The sequence below is a fragment of the Pleurodeles waltl genome, chromosome 1_1, assembly GCF_031143425.1.
Source record: "Pleurodeles waltl isolate 20211129_DDA chromosome 1_1, aPleWal1.hap1.20221129, whole genome shotgun sequence".
Classification (NCBI taxonomy): domain Eukaryota; kingdom Metazoa; phylum Chordata; class Amphibia; order Caudata; family Salamandridae; genus Pleurodeles; species Pleurodeles waltl.
Genome location: NC_090436.1, coordinates 619,400,372 through 619,419,893, shown reverse-complemented (window position 1 = coordinate 619,419,893; position 19,522 = coordinate 619,400,372). Strand labels below are relative to the sequence as shown.

The 19,522-nt window shown below is 41.2% G+C and overlaps 1 protein-coding gene across 2 annotated transcripts in view; it reads left to right on the top strand.

Moving 5' to 3' along the window:
* EPB41L4A (erythrocyte membrane protein band 4.1 like 4A) overlaps positions 1-19,522 on the top strand; it is a 624,815-nt gene that overhangs the window by 327,644 nt on the left and 277,649 nt on the right. For both annotated transcript variants that reach the window (XM_069226476.1, XM_069226475.1), the window contains exon 9: positions 3,678-3,741. In XM_069226476.1, the coding sequence (XP_069082577.1) occupies positions 3,678-3,741 (64 nt within the window). The remainder of the gene's footprint in view (positions 1-3,677; positions 3,742-19,522) is intronic.

The window sequence follows — 19,522 nt, the reverse complement described above, 5'->3', positions numbered from 1 at the left end:
TAGCATTGTAAACTCCTAACCAGACTTTTCTTGCCACATAAACTGAAAATGAAAAGTAAAACAGTTTCACATAACTAACCAGACTTTGTCTGCCACATAAACTGAAAATGAAAAGTAAAACAGTTTCACATAAGTGAGCAGATGGCTGTCATGAGCGCAAAGCACACACACAAAAGGAAACAGAAGTTCGCTTGCAGTGAAACGTATTGGCAAAAGTGCAGTTATCCATGTAACCGGCAAAAGTGCAATTATCCATGTACCCGCAAAAGTACAATTATCCATGTAACCGGCAAAAGTGCAAATATCCATCTAACAGGGTTGATATCATGCAAAGCGCTCGACTACTGCCCAGCGAGATCGCGCTGCCTACGAAATAAAGAAAACAAGTAGTCCAAAAACCTTGAGCCTCGTAAGTTTTCAGTAGTTGGCCTGTGTGCTCAAGGCGGGCTAAACACCAGAAAAAGCATGACATATGCATGCATAGAGAAGACAGAGAAGGTTTATAGGAATAGGCGCTCACAGTGAATCAACAGATTATTCTGTAAGTAGTCAATGATAGGCACGGTGCTCCCGTGGAGGAGGGTCCTCCCCACTCCTCCAATGTTTCTCTAAGAAAAACAAAACATTATCAAAAAATGCCCAGGCACTCGTGAAGTAATAAAAAAGTCAAAAGTCCGTGTTCGGATATACTGAATTTCTCTTCCAATCAATCAAGTACACTGTAGACCGGGAATCGTTAGCACAAATCACGTTTATTCTTGAGGTGTAGTTCTTATATATTTGTGAACTGACAACAGCCAACACGTGTTCCGAACACGGACTTTTGACTTTTTTATTACTTCACGAGTGCCTGGGCATTTTTTGATTATGACATATGCATGCCTTTCACTAATTAAATCAAACTAATTTTAAATGACAGGCTCACAAATCAACCAAATTGATGGGTGTGACATGGTCGTGGTTTAAAGCCCATAGAGAGATTGCACCAGGGACAGAGCACTTTGCGCGCTCGACCCTAAAAAGCCCTTAAAAGTTCTCTAAAGTATTTCAGTGCTTTATAAGAGCGCCAGTTATATTGTACATAGAGCCAGATGAATGTAGTTTTGGCTTTGCAATTTCCTAATAGCGAATCTTAAAGATTCACTATTAGGAAATCACAAACTGGGATGTATATCAGTTTGTTTAACACTGTTTGCGATTCCCAATGGGGTTGTAAATGACCTATCTCATCAATATTCATGAGGTAGGTCGCAATTTGCGACTCCATTGGGAATGGCTGCACTCACAGGTATGGCAGCCTGCTGGGGACAGCAGACCACCATGTCTGTGACTGTTTTTTAAACAAAGCAGTTTTTTTAAATGCAGACTGTTTTCCTTAAAGGAAAGTTGGATGCATTTCACACAAAAAAATTGAAAGTTTTCTTTTCACTTTTTCAGAGTGGGCAGTGATCCGTGGTACCACACTCTGCTCAAAAAAATATTTTGGCTTCCATTCACAAAGGGGAAGGGAACCCATGGGGACCCCTTCCCGTTTGCTGAATGGGTTACCACCAACTTGAAGTTGGTGTTAACTGCGATTATTTTGCGACCACATCCACGGTCACAAAACAATCTTACATCCCTTTGTGACTCATTATGAGGAAGAGACGCCCTTGGCATGCTCCTTCCAAATAGCGACTCACAAACCTATTCTGCAAATCGGTAACAGGTTACTGACTTGCAGAATAGGATTGTTACATGGGGAAAAACCTTTTCCTGGTTACAAACGGCCCAGTGGGCTGTTTGCGACCGGGAAAAGGCTTTTCATACATTTGGCCCAAAGAGACTTTTTTATGGCACTGGGGAGATCACATGATTTGGCAAGGATCACAGGATGTTGAGCTGATGCCGAGACTAGATTGTGCATAGGTGAAACATATTGGCTTTGCCAATGCTTGTTAGTTCTCTGCCCCACCACCTTTTGTGGGTCCCGTGTGTGGGCGATTCCTTCTTCTTCTCTTTGATGCCCACACAAACAGGTATGGGAAGAATGCTTTTCTCTCAGTTTCGTGTTTGTGTTCCAAGAATGGGATACTGCTCTACAATCATCTCAACTCCATACTGTAATCCTTTAAGTAATATTGAATCAGTGAGACTTGTGTTCTTCACAGGCAGAAAAGCGTGCCGACAGCATGTTTGCCCTGTGCTCCTCAATGTGGCTCACTGGAATGCTTTTTCAGGGAACGCTATCAAGTGATTTTAGTGGAATGAGGCAGTTTCTGAAAGGCTGGAGACAAAACAAATCACAGGTTTAACACAAGTTTTTGAGGAAGTCTGATCATTTTAAGCTTTCTTTTCTAACTGTATCAGTGGGCTAAGATAAGACACTCTAAGCTTCAAAATGTAAAATACTAGCACAAGGTTGCACTTTCAGCAGTTTTACTCTTGGCTGTTGCTATTGTGAATTCGTTGTTCATTGAAAGGAAAACCATTGCAGGAGCATGTCTCGGCCGGGTTTAATCCAGTTCAGAGTTGGCAGGTTTAATGCATCACTTTCACACTATTTGAGCCCAATGTACTACTCGCTGACTGTTCGCAAATTGCACACCAACTGGTAAGAAGAGGTCTCAGTATAAATAGACTGTTCTCAAATGGGCACCAATGGCCTACCTAACAGGTCGCAATTTGGGACCCCTTTCAGATCGCAGCAAATGAAGGAAGCTGGCATGCAAGGGAAAGCAAAACACCATCCCTGCATTATACATTCAAAACCTTGTTATGCAGTCTGCTCCATTAATGGTGGACGTACTGCATAAAAAACGTTTTTGGCTTGATGTTGGGAGGAGCACTGGACCCACAACCCAACCCCCAGGCCGACCAAATACAATCCCAAAGGGGAAGTATCCCCAGTGCTTAATTTGTAAATACAGAGGTGCCGGTGCCCAAAGCCCTCCTCTTAAACATGCGGCTGCTGTAATTAAATGTGTGAACATGGAATACTGAGGCCGCGTAATCCTGAAGCCATCTCGGGCCTCTATAATCCATATAAAACCACTCCCTGCCCCTTCAGCTAATTCTCGCAGCTTTCTACTTTCTCCCTTTGTAACGCTTTTTCGTTTTTCCCTTAATCTGTCTTTCCCATATGTGTCTTTTGCTCGCAGCAAATGCTCGAGGCAGAAGAATAAGCCCCGGCCCTCAAAAATAAGTGCCGGTGCTCAGCACCGGAAACAACAAGCACAAATTAAGCACTGAGTATCCCAGACCACTCCAACTTGGTTGTTAGTATTTGATGAACGGTTTAGGACTGCAACTTTTTTCTCAAACAATTGATATCTGTCATTGTCACTGCCCCTTTCTGACACCCTCCTAATTGCAATTTGGAATGCGCAACACAGCCATTTTCATGAATCAGAAAGGCTTTTCCTACTTGCATAGGAGGGTTTGTACATCCCAACACATTCTTTGCTAACCCCGTGTTTTTGCAAATGGTGAGGTTTGCAACAGCAAAAGTGTTTCAAACAGCCATGGTTTCTATAGCCCTTTTGGCATTCTGTTACCCCTTCTGCTGTAGTTGTGAAAGTATTCTTGTGTCCCTTGATATAACGCCTCTCTCTTCTCCCACTGAAAATCTGCCCTTTTCTGTTTGGTAATTGTTGGTATGTTATGTTTTATTAACTGAATGTGTTTTAATTTCTTAGGCCCAGAATTACCAAAGTGCACTTCAGAGAAACACAGTTTGAACTCCGGGTCCTGGGAAAAGACGTAAGTTGCTATTTTTTGTTATTCTGCTATCGCTTGAATAACTGTTAGTTTGGCATTCCAGGTATGGCACAGAAAGGGTAAATGATATTCTTATCTACGTTGTTGATATATATTGGCTACCCATTCCAGTAATTCATTCCTGTAGGCCATAAGGTATGCTTTAAGGTTTCCAGTATTGCTTCTCGTTGGGCAGATTGGTTCCCTTGTGTGGAAACAGTTATGAAGGACTTTCACACATGTCACTCAGTGGTGAACATATAAAGTTCAGTCACTTATTGGAACAATTCTCAAGTAGATGAAATAATAGACTTTGAAAGTACAAACGATGAATATACAGCCCTGAGTAGCTATCACCCTAAAGCACTCATATTGTATCCTGCAAAGATGCTGTGAAAGATCGAGTACCAATATTGGCAGCTCGGGTGGATTCCTTATAGGTTATTTTAACTATATTGCTACCTTTTTAAACTTATATCTCTGTTGTTTCACTCAGTTCCGTTTTACCACAAGTAAAGGCAAGTGTACCTTCTGTGCTTATTAGTTTAGGACTTTGTGGCTCATCATTTTAAACGTGACAATAATGGTCCACGCACAAGGCCAGGGTAATTCAAACAGTTGATCCAGCTAATAAATAGGAAAACAAATTACCATTCATTTATGGGAAGCATGGGCCAGATGTCCTAAAGGGCTGGCTGCAAAGAAGTGGTTGCAAACTGCGCACTGATTTTTTGGTACCAGTCTTTAATTTTACAATAGAACATTGGAACGTTGGCAGCTCCATTGAAAACAATGGAGTGCTGCGGGCTTTTACTGGCCGGTAAAAGCCCGCAGCGCCAACATTCCAATGTTCGCTTTGTTCACAGCAACAAACAAAGCCTCACGGAGCCCGAGGGGATTTTAATCCCCTCGGGCTCCTTGAGCAATTTGTTTTATTTAATAGAACATTCTGCCCTGAGTGGCAGAATGTACTAATAGCCTTAGAACCCGCCGTAGCGGGCTCTACCGGCTATTAAAGGCCCTTTCCCTTGTTAAATGCCCTTGCCTTCGGCTCGGGCATTTAACACGGGAGCGGGCCTTTAATAGTCGATAGAGCCCGCTACGGCGGGTTCTAAGGCTATAGTGTGACCTATGTATTAATAGGTCACTGTTTAAAATCTCCCTACATGGGAGGGTCACAGAATGGCCTGCCCAATTAATATTAATCAGATCGCTATTTGCAGTTCTCTATGATTGGTTATCAACATCAGTCTCCTTTTCTACAGCTTGAACTCCTTCCCATTCTCTTCACTCTTTATGTCTTCTACTGTACACCTTTAATTTCCCACTCACTTTTCCTTCTCTCCTGCTGGTCCTCAAATAGAAATATCACTATTCTCACTACTCAAGATCTACCGATCCTGCTCATCATCCACCATCATTGACCAGAACTGTGGCCACCACCAATTGGACACTAATAAACCCAAGTTCATCAGTTAAATGCCCACTCCATATCTCAGGCATTACAGATCTCCACAATATCTACCTTCTAGCTATCACATAAATATGGATTTGAATCAACACTGAAGTTAGCCTAAAATAAATCCTACCACCCGCTTCCATGCTCTGTGCTGCAACAGACAGCAGGGTAAGGGAGAAGGAGTAGCTATCATTTACAACTCCCCAGTTCAGGTTCACGGAAATCCCGGGCCCCCTTGTCTCTCTTGAATACCTGCCAGTGAATTGCAACACAACATCAAAGTTTCAGCTGCCATAACAGTTCTCGCTTGACTACCAAAACATTGTTCTGCCTTCCTGTCAAAATTTTGCAGCTTGTGTAAACATCTAAAAAATAATGGATGATTTCAACATTTAGGTGGACAAAGATATTTCGCTCGCAAAAGACTTTCTTTCACTAACTCCCTCAGCCTCACCCAGTAATTAGACAAATATCAAGAAAACAATTGTGATTTGAAAATATCGTTGTCAAGAATATAATTTTTTGGGTGAGTAATATTGTTTTCAAGATCATCGGGCCTGATTATGATCTTGGCGGATTGAGTTACTCTGTCACAAACGTGACGGATATCCTGTCTGCCATATTAAGGTTCCATTATATCCTATGGCGATTGTAATACGGTGGACGGAATATCCGTCACGTTTGTGGTGGAGTATTCCATCCTCTAAGATTGTAATCAGGCCCATAGTTTTTAATATTGTTTATAGCAATATATTTGTGAAAATACAGTTTTAAAATTGTATTTTAATTTTAGTTAATATTTTATGTTACTATTATTTGTATATGTATTTTTGTAAAATATAGTTTGTAAGTTTAAGTCATTTAGATTTAGAATTTGTTAATAGTAATTTAAAGTGTCATGGAAGGTTGTTGGGTTTCTAGGGGATAGGGTGGGATGTGAATTAAGTAATAATTTGCAATTAACTATTCATTGTTTACTAATTATATAATTTATTATTAATTATAGAAATTGTTTTATACTGATTTATTTTAGTTATAGTTTAGGTGCAGCTGCAAGGTTTTCAGGGGTAGAGGGTGGGAAATTAAGTAATTAATTCAAAATTAATTATTTAATTGATTATTAATTATGTAAATTGTTTATCACTGTTATATTTTAGTTATATTATAGGTGCAGGATGTTGTATTTTTAGGGCTATTGGTGGGAAATTAAGTAATAATGAAATGACAGTTAATTATTTATTTAATTACTAATTATGTAAATTGTTTAATACTAATTTATTTTAGTTATGCTTTACGTGTGGGCTGTTGGTTTTATAAGGGGGAAAGGGTGAGAAGTTAATTAAATAATAATTAACAGTTATTAATTGACAATTAACTGATTATTGATTATGTAAATTGCTTAATATAGATTTATTTTAAGTATATTTTAGGTGCAGACTGCTGGGTTAATGAGGGTAAAGGATGGGAAGTTACATAAAATGAAATGTAATTTAATTTTGTGTTTTTACATTATTTATTTAATTAATTGTTATACTGCTTAATGTATTTTTCTATGGATTGTAATATTTATATTTGTATTACACATGCATTTTTAATGTATTTTTTATCTTTTTGGGTTGAGTTGGTTGGGACGAAAATAAGCATATATATTTCAAAGTAATTGATACTTGTATGTAACATTAATTGGAAATTAATTGGAACTTCTATTAGATAGTTAAGGAAGTTGAATGTATTCTATATATATTTTGATTTTTTCCTTTCTTTTGTTTTTCTTTCTATATTAAATTGTTCCTATATATATATTTCAATATTAATTCATGTTTAAATTAACAGTCTATTTTTTCTACATTAGTCGGGTTAATGATGTAAGTAATGGGTGTGAAGTGAAGTATTTACTCTACTGTTGCTTAGGCTGGAGTAGAAATAGCAAATAGAACCCCTCTGAAGTTCAGCGCTTCCCCTACTGTTGCACTTACTGGAGAAGGAACAGTAAATCTAACCCTTCCAAAGTCCAACACTTTCCCTGCAGTTGTGTTGTTTGGAGTGGGAATACTAAATCTAACCCCTCTGAAATTTAACGTTTTCTGTACTGTCGCATATCATGGAGTGGGGCTAGTAATTTTATCCTCTCCAAAGCCCAAGTCTTTTCCTTCTGTTAGCACAGACTGGAGTACAAATAGTAAATGTAATCCTTCCAAAGTCCAACACTTTGCCTACTATTGCATAAACTGGAGTGACAATAGCATATGTAATACTCTCAGACTCCACTATTTGTCCTAATGTTGGTTATTTATATTGTGTAGCATTATTTGTTTATTTTTCATATTTTAATTTATATATTTTTATTTTTTATTCTTTTTATTGGTTTTTAGTAAATGTGTTTTTTGTGATTTTATAATTTCTTATTGGCTAAATTAATTATTATAGTCTTTAATTGTTTATATTTTTATTTTTTTGTTTGTGGATCTGTTGTGTGTGTGTATATATATGCTTTTTAAAGTAGTACATTTAAAATATTAAAAAATAAAATTAATATACTGTAAAATCTAAATTTTTGATAATTGCGATAATATACACAAACACATATAATTTACCCCCCAAACTTCAATTCTTTCCCCACTGTTGCGCAGTCTGGAGTACAAATAGTAAATCTAATCCTTCCAAAGTTCAAATCTTTCCCTGCTGTTGCATAAACTGAAGTGGCAACAGTATATCTAATACTCCCAGACCCCAATACTTTTGCTAATATTGGTTATTTATATTGTTCAGTATTGTTTATTTTTTGAATTTTTATTATTTGTTTTAATGCTTAAAGTATTTTTAGTAAATGTGTTTTGGGGATTTTAAATGTATTTATTTTTATTTTTTATTGGCCCAATGAATTGTTATTAATTATTATAGATTTTTATGTAATTGTTTATATTTTTACTTTCTTATTTGTTTATCTATTTTACATTATATTAATGTTATATGTTAGAATATTTAAGCCTTACCACTTTAAACTCTATATATATTTTAAAAAAATGATTTTCAAATGCTTTTGTGCGATATTAGTGTCAATTATATTTTTTCCCCTATTTTTGTACAGGAACACAATATTGTGGTAAACGATATTTTTGACATAATATTTTTGTTGATTATATTTTTACTTCAATATTGTGTCAGAGATCCGCCTCACTCACCAGTCTAAAGGTCCAACTCACCAATCAAGGCTCCTACTTGAACTCATTCTAAAACATAATCTACCCCCTTCAAACCTCCCCACTACAACACTATCTTGGGCTGATCAGACAATATTAAGATTCTCAGTTCCCACTGCCCAAATAAAACACCACACTCCCAGACAAACTCCTTGTATTTCAACAAGAATCTACAAGAACATTCTTCCAAATGATCTTCTTTCAGCGTACTACAGCCCCTTATCAATTAGACATCCCAAAGTGTCCTGGTTCAATCCTTAACCAATTTTACTACAAATGAAAATTAAACTTGGTCATCTAGCACCATTAAAGCTTAAAAAGTCTTAATGAAAAACAACACAACCAGAGCCTGGTTTAGCCAGCACCTAACCCACCTGAAAGAAGAAAGAAGAAGGCTTGAACAATGTGGCTAAAAACCCACAAGATGTCAGGCAAATAAGCTGTAAATCACATCACACCAAATATAAGAGAAAAATTCATGCCTCCAAGAAATTTTGGGATGGATTACTCCTATATCTATTTCGAAAATGACTAAGGAGAGACCAGAGAAGCTGCTTGTCATTATTACAGAAATCTTTCTCTATCTACTGTGGTAAATTAAGACAGACGGCCTCATTATGACTTTGGTGGCCCTTTTCCAGGACCGCCAAAGCCCTGCAGCCAACAGACCGCCAGTGCTTGCAGTCTGTTGGCCCCCATATTAGGACTCCTTGGAGGACTGCAGCCCATTTCTGGGCAAAAGTCCGACTCTGAAGTGGCAGTTGCATCAACCTTTAATATGGCGTGGCGGAGTCCTGCTGGCGTGGTGGTGCTGGAGGTGCAAGACCACCAGAACCCATCCCCTCCCAGACATCCTCCTTGAAAGAGGAGCTAAGAGGGCATCTGAAAGGGGGGGAGGGTGTCTGTGTGTTTGGGTGTGTGTCTGCAGAGGGGGGTGTTGAATGCGTGTGTGTATGCAAGTGAATGTGAATGTGTGTGCGTGTATGTGTATGTGCATGGAGGTGAGTGGGGGTGTCTGTGCATGTTTGCGAGTGAGTGGGGATGTCTGTGTGGATGTATGGATATGCTGAGGGGTGTGTATGTGTATGTATTCATGCGTGAAGGGGTGTGGGGGTGTTTGTGGGTGTATGGACGGGTGAGGGGGATGTGTGCATGTGTGGGGACATGTGTGCATGTGTGTGCCGGCAACAGTAATGGAGATTCCTGTCACCTGGTGCGTGAGTGTCGGGTTTTTGTGGTGGGGTGACTGCTACGGAAAGCCTGGCGGTTTGTAGACTCATAAGCCAGCCGGCAGGCTGAGGCCTGCCACCGGGTTGAAGGTGCTCACCGCCGGCCACAGCGGTGCGACTGCACCGTGGGATCAGGCGGCGTTGTGGAGGCTTGGTGTTTATCAAGGCCAACAACTCATGTTGAGGCGGTCCTTACCAGCGGTTCCGCAGCAGAAGGACCGCCACGTCGAGGCTTCATAAAGAGGCGCAAAGTCTAATCCAGAAGATGAATTAAATCTAACTGAAAAACAAAAAGATAGCTTTGTTGCCAGCAACACAACAAAACGATGGACAGAGTGCTGAAACTTTTCAGAAACTCACCCCCAGTCACAAATCTGGGTTAAATCCAATGTTCTTTTGCTCACTATGCCACCCCAGTTTGAACCCAGCCATATGCAAATCAGTCTTGACCCTGTTCCCCAAGGAAACAGTCCAGCCTGAACTGTCAGGACAGGCCCTCCCTGAACCGGAAGCATGCATCCTGAGACTGGTTTTGGGGTATCACCATTCTTCAGCCATGCTAGCTTTAATCCTGTGGCAGAGTGAGCAAGGGACCCACACCTGGGCATACCCTGGCCACTTAGGTTGCACATAGCAACACAACAAAATAATGGACGGAGTGCTGAAACATTTCAGAAATTCAACCCCAGATACAGATCTGGGTTAAATCCATTGTATGTTTGCTCACCATGCCCCCCTCCAGTTTGGGCCCAGCCATATGCAAATCAGTCTTGATCCTCTTCCCCAGGAGAACAGTCCCGCCCGGACTGCCAGGCCAGGCCCTCCCTGGATTGGGGTTGTCTATCTGCTATGGATATTTTAGTCACCATTCCGTTTTAAATCATGAAATTCATTTGAAGATTTTTGCTTTATTTGTTCTTTATACTTTTTCAAGAGGCACCTATTTGGGGTTAAATCTCTCAACATCATTGATTTCAAGGTTGCTATTGTATTAAAAACTTTTATTAGATATGGCACTGATAAATTCAATGTGTTTATCAATTAAGGATTTTCTTCGGTACAACCTTGATACACTTCCTATCTTTATAGTTTGGGATACTTTTAAAGCTGCATTTATAGTACAAGTAATATCCAATACAGGTAAAATGAGAAAAGAAACAATGATTAAAATGTCGCACAAGCAAGCAGCTATAGAAACTTCAGCTGCTTAAATGTTAGTTACTGGTACAGAGGAAAGTATTCAATCAGGCCATTATCAAGGTACTGCAAAACTGCAAGACTGTTCGCACTGTTGAACAAATTTGATGAATAATTGTTGAACAAAAGAACTATATGACAGAAATACTGTCAAGATGTGAACACATAGATAACTGCTACATTGATGGAACCTTATCAGTAGAACATTCATACACAGACTTCTTTAAAATCTACTAAGAGCTGTGATCCCTAAATAGCAACCCAATACACCCTCTCCTAAATGCTCTATCAATATGCAATACACTGGCTTCATACTTTCCTCAGAACATCCAACATATTCACAAAGGAATCTCCCAATATTCACTCAATTACCCTGGTAACCAACTTGCTCTGCCTAGCTAGTTCCACTGCAATTTCAGTTCCTTCAATTTAATCACAGCCAAAGGCATAATCAAGAGAGTATCAAAAGTGAGAACATCTGTAAAAATGCTAGAAGCATGGCCTGCTAAATGCGAACATTGCAGCCTTAGCTGAAGATATTATCTGCATCGCCAGTGCTTCTATACAGTGAAGTCACCTCAAAAACTCTCTAAAACGTGCCATTGTTTTACTCCTGCTGACAAAAACGAACTTAGATGCTTCCACGCCAAGCAACAAACAACCATCTTGGCACTTTTGTTTTCCTTCCTTTGTTTGACATCCTGCTGGACCTGTCAGCTGCATTTGACACTGTAGAACAGAAAACACTCCTAAACCTTCTGACACTCTTGTTTAACATTACCAGAAAAGCATGGGAGTGGTCTAAATCTTTCCTACAAGAATGATTACAACAAATAAAAGCCGACATATATGTCTCAGCATCATCCTCCATAATATGTAGAGTCCTCCAAGGATCAACACTCTCCTAACTCTTTTTCAGTTTATGCATGCGCTCTTTAGCCCACTTGATCAATATGAAAGGCCTTAAATGCCAGTTATACGACATGGACGTACAACTTTTAGTAGACCTTAGCAGCAACTCCAACACTGAAAAATTCAAAAATGCCTTCTCTCAGTCAAACTTTGAATGAACCGCAATGACCTTTGTCTATACACTCTTAAGGCAGAAATCGTAATACTAAATATTGCTACATTATTTCTTCCAAATTTCTCTTGGCCTCCTTCACTTGACCGTCCCCATCCCATAGTAGATGTGATGTTCAACCTTAGAATACTACTTGATGCACATCTGTCTTTTAATGCTCAAACTCAAGTGATCATCAAAGGAATGACCTACCACTTATATTTAAAATCAGTCCTCTCTTACCCACCTAACATAAGAAACTACTGGTCCACGCAGTTGTCCGGTCAAGGCAATATGTCGTCTAAATCTCCCAAACTAAGATATTACAAAACTTTAACATGTTCAAAACGAACCATAAGGATAATTTTAAAGCTGAAGAAAAAAATACCATGTTTCCTCCTTGAGGGCACAGTTATTATGGCTACCTAGTAACAAATACAACATTGGGTCCTCTGTCTTATGTGGAAAGCCATCAACATGAAAATTCCATGAAACCTAGCACACCTTTTCTATTTCCTTCAAACATCAACGGTACTACGTTCTACCTCAGAGCGCAAACTGACTATCCCAAAATGGAGACTTACAAGGTTTAGAGACAAAACCCTAAAAGTGGTTGAAGGAAAACTTTGGAACAATCTTCCCATAGAAATCAAGTTACTGCGTGACCATACATCCTTCAAAAACGCCCTAAAACACAATTATTCATCATTGCTACTTCAGAAAAATCACTTTCTCACTCGCAGTATGTCTGGACGCCCCTCATTCTCCAAATATGGCCCAGTTTACCTCTTCTCTATTCTTGCTCTCCCCTCCTTTAAAGAATTCACCACAGTGATGCTGTGTTGGTTATGATTGTTAATGTTTTACTTGCACATCTACCTCCTCTCTATCCCTGCTCTTCCCTTCTTAAAACAGATTGCTATGCAAATATGTGCCCTGTCTAGTATCGTCAGTGTTATCTTGCTACCATAACAAACTGATCTTTTGTCAATTACATGTGCTGCGCCTAAAAGCTGGACCCCTGGCATCTTGTGCACATAAAAAATACTAGTAATCAAAAAATGTATAAGATTTCACAAACTACCATTGCATCCTTTACTTTCCGAAACGAGACACTATTTTTCCAAAATAGCCATATTCTATGTATTCTGGTGCTGCTTGAAAACAATAAAAGCTCTGTGTGGGAATGCATCGGGGAAGCAGGCCCTTGGATCACTGTGTGCTCCCCACAAGGTCATCTGGTGCAACTCCTAAAGAAGAAACTGTCAATTATGGACAGCTTCCCCTTTGAGAATATACTACCACCTCTTCTGAGAAGTCAGTACCTGTTCAGTGGTTCGCGACAGCAATTCCACTGATGGCAGAAGTGGGGTGATATAGGTAAAAATATAATGTAAAAATATACTCACTTGCTATGGAGGGTTGGAGGTTGGTCTATATTTCTGTGTGTTTGGACATAGGTGCACAGTGATTTATACATTTGCCTGCATGTGTGGGTGGGAAAGAAATTACATATGTTCCTGCAGAAGCAGAATGGTGAAAACACCCAACTCCCTTAACTTGTCCAGTCGTCCTCAAAAACAGAAATTCATAATATGGACTACTGAATTAAAGAGGAAGGGGGAATGGTACAGGAGATACCGGTTTCCGGTCTGGTTTCTGTATAATAGTTGATTTTCACAGTGCGTGTGCTTTTATGGGGTTCAGTGTTTTTCATTTTTCTGTACAATGGGCATGCAGTTCAAAAACCACAAGCTGTGAATTGTAAATGCTTGCTTTACCTGTGTGTGCGAAATGTATATTTACGTCTATTTAAGAATGGTGCCTGTGATCAACTGGTGCATATACTATTGGAAAACAAAAAATTGAGCTATTTTTCTCGGTTGCTAAATGGTTTCTGTGGACGGTAATGGTAAAATTGAGTGCGATTTTACCACACCCGATTTATTGCCCAACTCGTAATTGAGCATGACATATCTCATTCAAGCATACTATATGTCGCTGTAAAATCACCATTTGTGCCACACGTTTAAAGGATGATTTTGACACATTCCCTACAGAAATGCAGTTTTATACTTCAGTGCAAGGCCCAGAATATGCTGTGGAGCTTCCAAGATGTGGTCAGCTATTGACAATATGGCCCCAGATTTACTAAGGGCTTGCATCGCCATTTCATCATGCAAGGCGGCGCAAGGCAAGATCTACTTTGGCCCTCATTACAACTTTGGTGGTCCAAGGATCGGCAAAGCCGCAGTGTCAGTCAGACTGCTGCAATACTGGTGGTCGGACCGCCAGGTGACCGCCGCCACCTCCAGGATCATGGATCCCAGTGGGGTGGTGGCAGTCAAAGTCGTGGTCAGCCATGGTGGCGCTGAGTTCAGCACCGCTGTGCTGATCATGAGTCCCCATTCCGCCAGCCTTTTCATAGCGGGCAACCCAAGAGGCAGTGCTTGGGGCTACAGGGAAGCCACTGCACTGCTCCTGTCCAGCATCCTTGAAATGTGCACTGTCTGCTATGGCAGACAGTGCACATTCCGAGGATGCTGGGGGCCCCCTCTGTGCGATTGCATTGGCCTCATCTCAATGATGCCACATTGTTTCCACTGGACTAATACAGAGGTTTCTGCCGGCCAGCCCAGTGGAAGCATTGTAATAGGGCCAGGGGGGAAGACCGCCAGCTCCGCAGCGGTCTTCTCCCCACGGGGCTGGTGGGCCAGCCGGCGGCCTGCCAGCCTTGTAATGAGGCAAAGCTAACTTGTGTGGCTCTGTCTGGCTTAGTAAATCCTGACTAACGCAAGGTGCTCTCCTGCATTACTCTGCGTTTGGAAGGCATTCCATGGGTGGAGCGTGGGTGTTCCCACGCATCCACCCTTGGATTTTGGTGCATTCGCAAATTACTAGTAAACCCGGGAATGCGTGAAAATGGTACGCCGTCCCAACAGATGCATAATAAGGAGAAATGTGTTTATTTCTCCTCGTTATTTCCTCTTTCTACTTGAGCTGCATTATGCAACACACGTAGAAAGAGCAAAATGCTTCTGACGATTTTTGTGTGCAGGAAGGTCTGTGTAATGCAGGAAGGTCCCTTTAAAGCAGGCACCATGAGGCAAGACTGCCTGTGGTGGCGCTTGGCAACCACACGTGCCCAAGTGCAGAGGGAGAGCAGGAATGTACCACATACTAGTAAATATGGCACATTCCTGCTGTCAACATTTGATGCAGCACAATAAGTCGTGTGGTTGTGCTGCACCAATTGTTAGTAAATCTGGGCCTATGAGTGAGTACCATGCAAAGACCAGCAGCAGATTATATCCTGCATCTTTTGACCAGCATCACACAGTGATAGATGTCACAACTTGCCGGCTGCATTAGTAGGCGTGTGAACGAACATGAAGGGATAAAATGAAGCATACATTCAAGGCAGCATCTACTTCCTTTCATTAACAAGCATTGGCGAACCCAATAGGCCTCACGTGCATTATCAGTTGTAAGCTAGATTATTGGCTTGTGATTCAAGTATTTAAGTCCCCTATTAAATATGAAAATCTCTGTGGGTATGTAGAGTTTAAATTTTAAATAACCGCTTATTATTTTTTCCGAGGTTGTATCACTGTTTATTTCCGGGATTATATAGATGTTCTCATTAAGCATTTCAGAAGGGAACATATTTCTGTCTAGCACGAAGGCGTTTAAAATCCTAATGTTCACCTGTCTGTTAACTATAGTTCCAATTAAATCCTGATATTAAAAGATTTGCAAGACTGTCCACTCATGGCTTTTTACAGTAGCATTTGCAGGTTTTGAATATGCTCAATATTCCTTAAAATCACATTCCTGCATTATCCAGGTCTCTTGTAACTGGTGTTAAACATCTGAGGAGGGCATTGTGGGTCGGTGCGTGTCGAGTGAGGGGCATTGTGGGCTTTTGATGGAGCGCTGTCTGCTCCCTCAGAGTGATGGAGGGGGCGGCTGGGCGAGGGCTGTCCCTTGACCTGCAGCCCCTTCCCTCTACCTGTAAGATTTTACCCGGTGAGAATCTTTGCCCGGCAATACCAGGTATGATCTTTTCAGAGTTTATTATTTCAGGTCCAGATGCTCCGGACAGCTCGTAGTTCCCAGAGCACTCTCCCCTTGCGGACACCTTTATAGTCATCTCCAAATGAAGGCCTTAGCCTCTTTTTCCTCGTCTCCTCCCTCTTGGCACTGGTTGCTGCCGGGTTCTGCATTCATTCCGTTTGCACCATAATACGTGTTGCCTGTGTTCCATCAGTATCATAGGTCTATTAATGACAGCTGTCTGTGGATGTTACTAGTCAAATAAAAGATATTGCAGGCTCTATTCCCTCCAGGCCCAACATGTTGTTGACACTTTTGTGAGTTATAATGATTTTCTGAAAATGTATAGCCCTGTAGCCCCCACTTATCATCTGACTTCAGACATTCACCTACCGAGTTTCATAAAACATGCAATTGCAATTTATTGACTGCACACACTGGAACGTGCGTTTGAAGAGGCATGCTGGTTTTATATAATTACTAGCCAATTCTGTAGGAGTAAGACAGCCTGCTTTGAGACGGGCTGACAAAAGAATATTAACTTCACAGTGCAGAACACAACCTGAGTAATGTCTAGGATCATGTTACCTGGCTCTGAAGGGGACAGACTGAGCGGATGTTGCAGGGATGTCAGATCTCCATAAGCTACTTGTTTTTCCTCGAAGAAGGTTTGTAAGCTCACACAGGAGACTGATAGGGTGACCACCTGGCATTGAGGCAAATTCTGGACAGGGCTGTAAAAAATTCAGGACAAAGGGTCAAAATTCAGGACAAAAATTCAGGATGAAGGGTCAAAATTCAGGACAAAAACTCAAGATGAAGGGCCAAAATTCAGGAAAAAAACTCAGGATGAAGGGTCAAAATCCAGGACAAAAATTTAACAAACGTCAGTTTTTCAGACACATCCAAGAGAGGCCATACCCCATTACGTTATCAGTGCATTTATTTACTCTTTTTTACATAGCACTGTTTATTCACTGTGGTCTTTTTGTGATTGCCTCCTGGTATGCTACATTCAGGTGTCACATTACGTCCTTGTTCAGTAGTAAATGAATGCCCTTCAGCACTGTGTCAAGGCCATCACCCCTACCCAAACCTACCCAGTCTTTCTTGGAGAGAACGCAACAGTAACATTTTGATTATGTTTTAAACATTTTAAAACCCATAATAAACAATTTGGGGAACATGAAGGTAAGTAACTGTATGCTAGTCTAAACAAGTTGAACAAAAGCATCTGGCTGACCTCAACCTACAATGGACTTTCAGCCTAAAAAAACGTCATTGAGGCAGAGCAGATGGTGGGGGTGACAGTCTCACACCTAATGTCAGGATGTGAGGTACCCACAACTTGTCTGTATTCTCACAGCACTAGAGTGTACGTCCGGGACTCTACATTTATCTCAGAGCTAGGAGCCCAGACTACCAATCGAAGATAAAATAGGGGGATGAAATCGGAATCAGATGGGAGATTCACAGCAACTGATTCAAAGGGTTGTTGCTAAGAACTGGATAAATAAGGATGAGACGAACAAGGTGGGACAATTCCTAAAATAGACAAGGTGTGTCCATCAAGAGTATTGGTAGGTATAGCATACTTGGGGAGCTGTATCTGCAGATAGGAGAGAAACAGAAGAGGCACTGTCAAGTAGCTGAACAAGCAGCACAAACCCAACATGGCAAACTCTTCTGGTGGAATGGTCTGCTGTTCCTGCTTGTGAAGGGTGAGCAAGGGCCAGACCCCTTTCAAGATTGTGCATGGCAGTTGCCCACTCTGTCTTAAGATGGTTTTGCAATTGAGCAAAAGCCAAAACAGTGATCAGGCTTATCCCCAAGTGTCAAAGTACACGTAGAATCTTCAAAATAGTGGGGATGTAAATTGCTCAAACAAAATGTAAGAACGTGAGAAAGATTTTAAAATGTAATTTGTACTTTGTTTCTTTAGTATATGGTACTGTTTTCCCCTTTATATACAATTAGACCTCAGATTGAACTGGGAAACAGTTACCCTTTGATACCTAGGGATTAATATCTGCCATTTCCCCACTGATTTGCGGGATGGAAATCTCAGCAGAGCGACACAGTCCCTCTCAGCCCAGTTTGCTTTTTGGTCTTCTCCTGTGCTTTCTGAAGGGGGCCACTTGGCACTAGTGAAGAAGGTTTGCTACCCTGATTATTGTATTATTTTGCAAACCTTTCCATGCTCATCCCTCGTTCCTTCTTCAGACATACCACACATCAGATTTGGTCTCTTGGGTGCCGTAGAGTAGCTCTTTCCACTCTAAAGCTACCCATGACTGCGGGTGAATTAGGCCTTCCGAACTTAGAAAGCTATTATTTAGCTGCACAGGTCCAATGGGTGGCTTGCTGTCTGTCTGCCTGCCCCTTGCATGAGATGGCGTTTATTGGTAAAGATATTAAGGAGGGCTTACTGCACTACCCATAGTTTCCTGCTGAACAGTCTATGAAACATCATCCAGGGTTATCCTGCACAGTTTGTCTTGCCTTGCTAGAACCTGTAAACTCACTGACACGAAGAAACCCTGTGCTCCTGCACTACCTTTGCTAGGCCTTCCCACTCGGACAGGACTGCTGTGCTCACAGCAACTCTGTCAGTGGCATACTGCAGACGTCTTAAAACTGGGGGATTTGTTTCTGAACGGGAGCTACTAGATTTCCAAACCCTTGTGGTGGTCTACCATCTTTACCCGGGTCAACTCCTTACTTACAAACACCTTAAACAATCATTAAATGCCCTAATTCATGTCTGCCACCTAGCATTAACCCTGCATGAGGTGTGCCAGAAGCTCTATACCATGGGGACTGATGGCAAGCTGATAAGATGGGTGTACAGAACTTTCCTGCAACATGGATACCACTCCAGGACTTCTTGTCATACTACCTGGAAGATTGATGTGGCCAAACCTCTGCAAGATACACACTGGGCTCAAATATTGGACTTTTCCCACAAAGTATCCTGCGGCTGCCACTTTAAGTATATTCATAGAGATTCCCTGGGAATACATTCCTTCCCTTACCCACCTTATTTACAGTATCCTTCCAAGTACTCCCTTTCAGTAAACAGGCTTGTGAATATTCATCTTATCTCATCACATTTGCTGTGCATTCAAAGAACAAGGGGAAATGTCAGGCTCTGTCTTCGTGGTAGCTTGGTGTTTACTTTTCTTTCTCTGACTTCAAAGTGAGAGGATTTATGTGACACTCTTGCTTGGTACGGGGGGTAGGAAAGAGTTTTTCTAGCACACAACAACATTTAAATGAACTGAGCAAGGATTTCAGAATATATCAGAATTAGGAACAAAAATGAAGCACATTTGTGTTCATTCTGAACTGTACTGGAAACAAATACCTTAACCTGTTACGGCCGACGCCCACACACCCTCCCTGGTGCGGGTCACGACCAGTGGCCGACACCAGGAAGGGTATCAATAAATCCTCGGGTGCGTCGCACCCGAGGATTTTTTTTTTTTTTTAAACCCCCCGGGAGACACGGAAGCTTCCGTGTCTCCCCCCGCCCCCCCACCCGCCCCTTTGTGACGTCAGCGCGCCTCGTGGCGCGCTG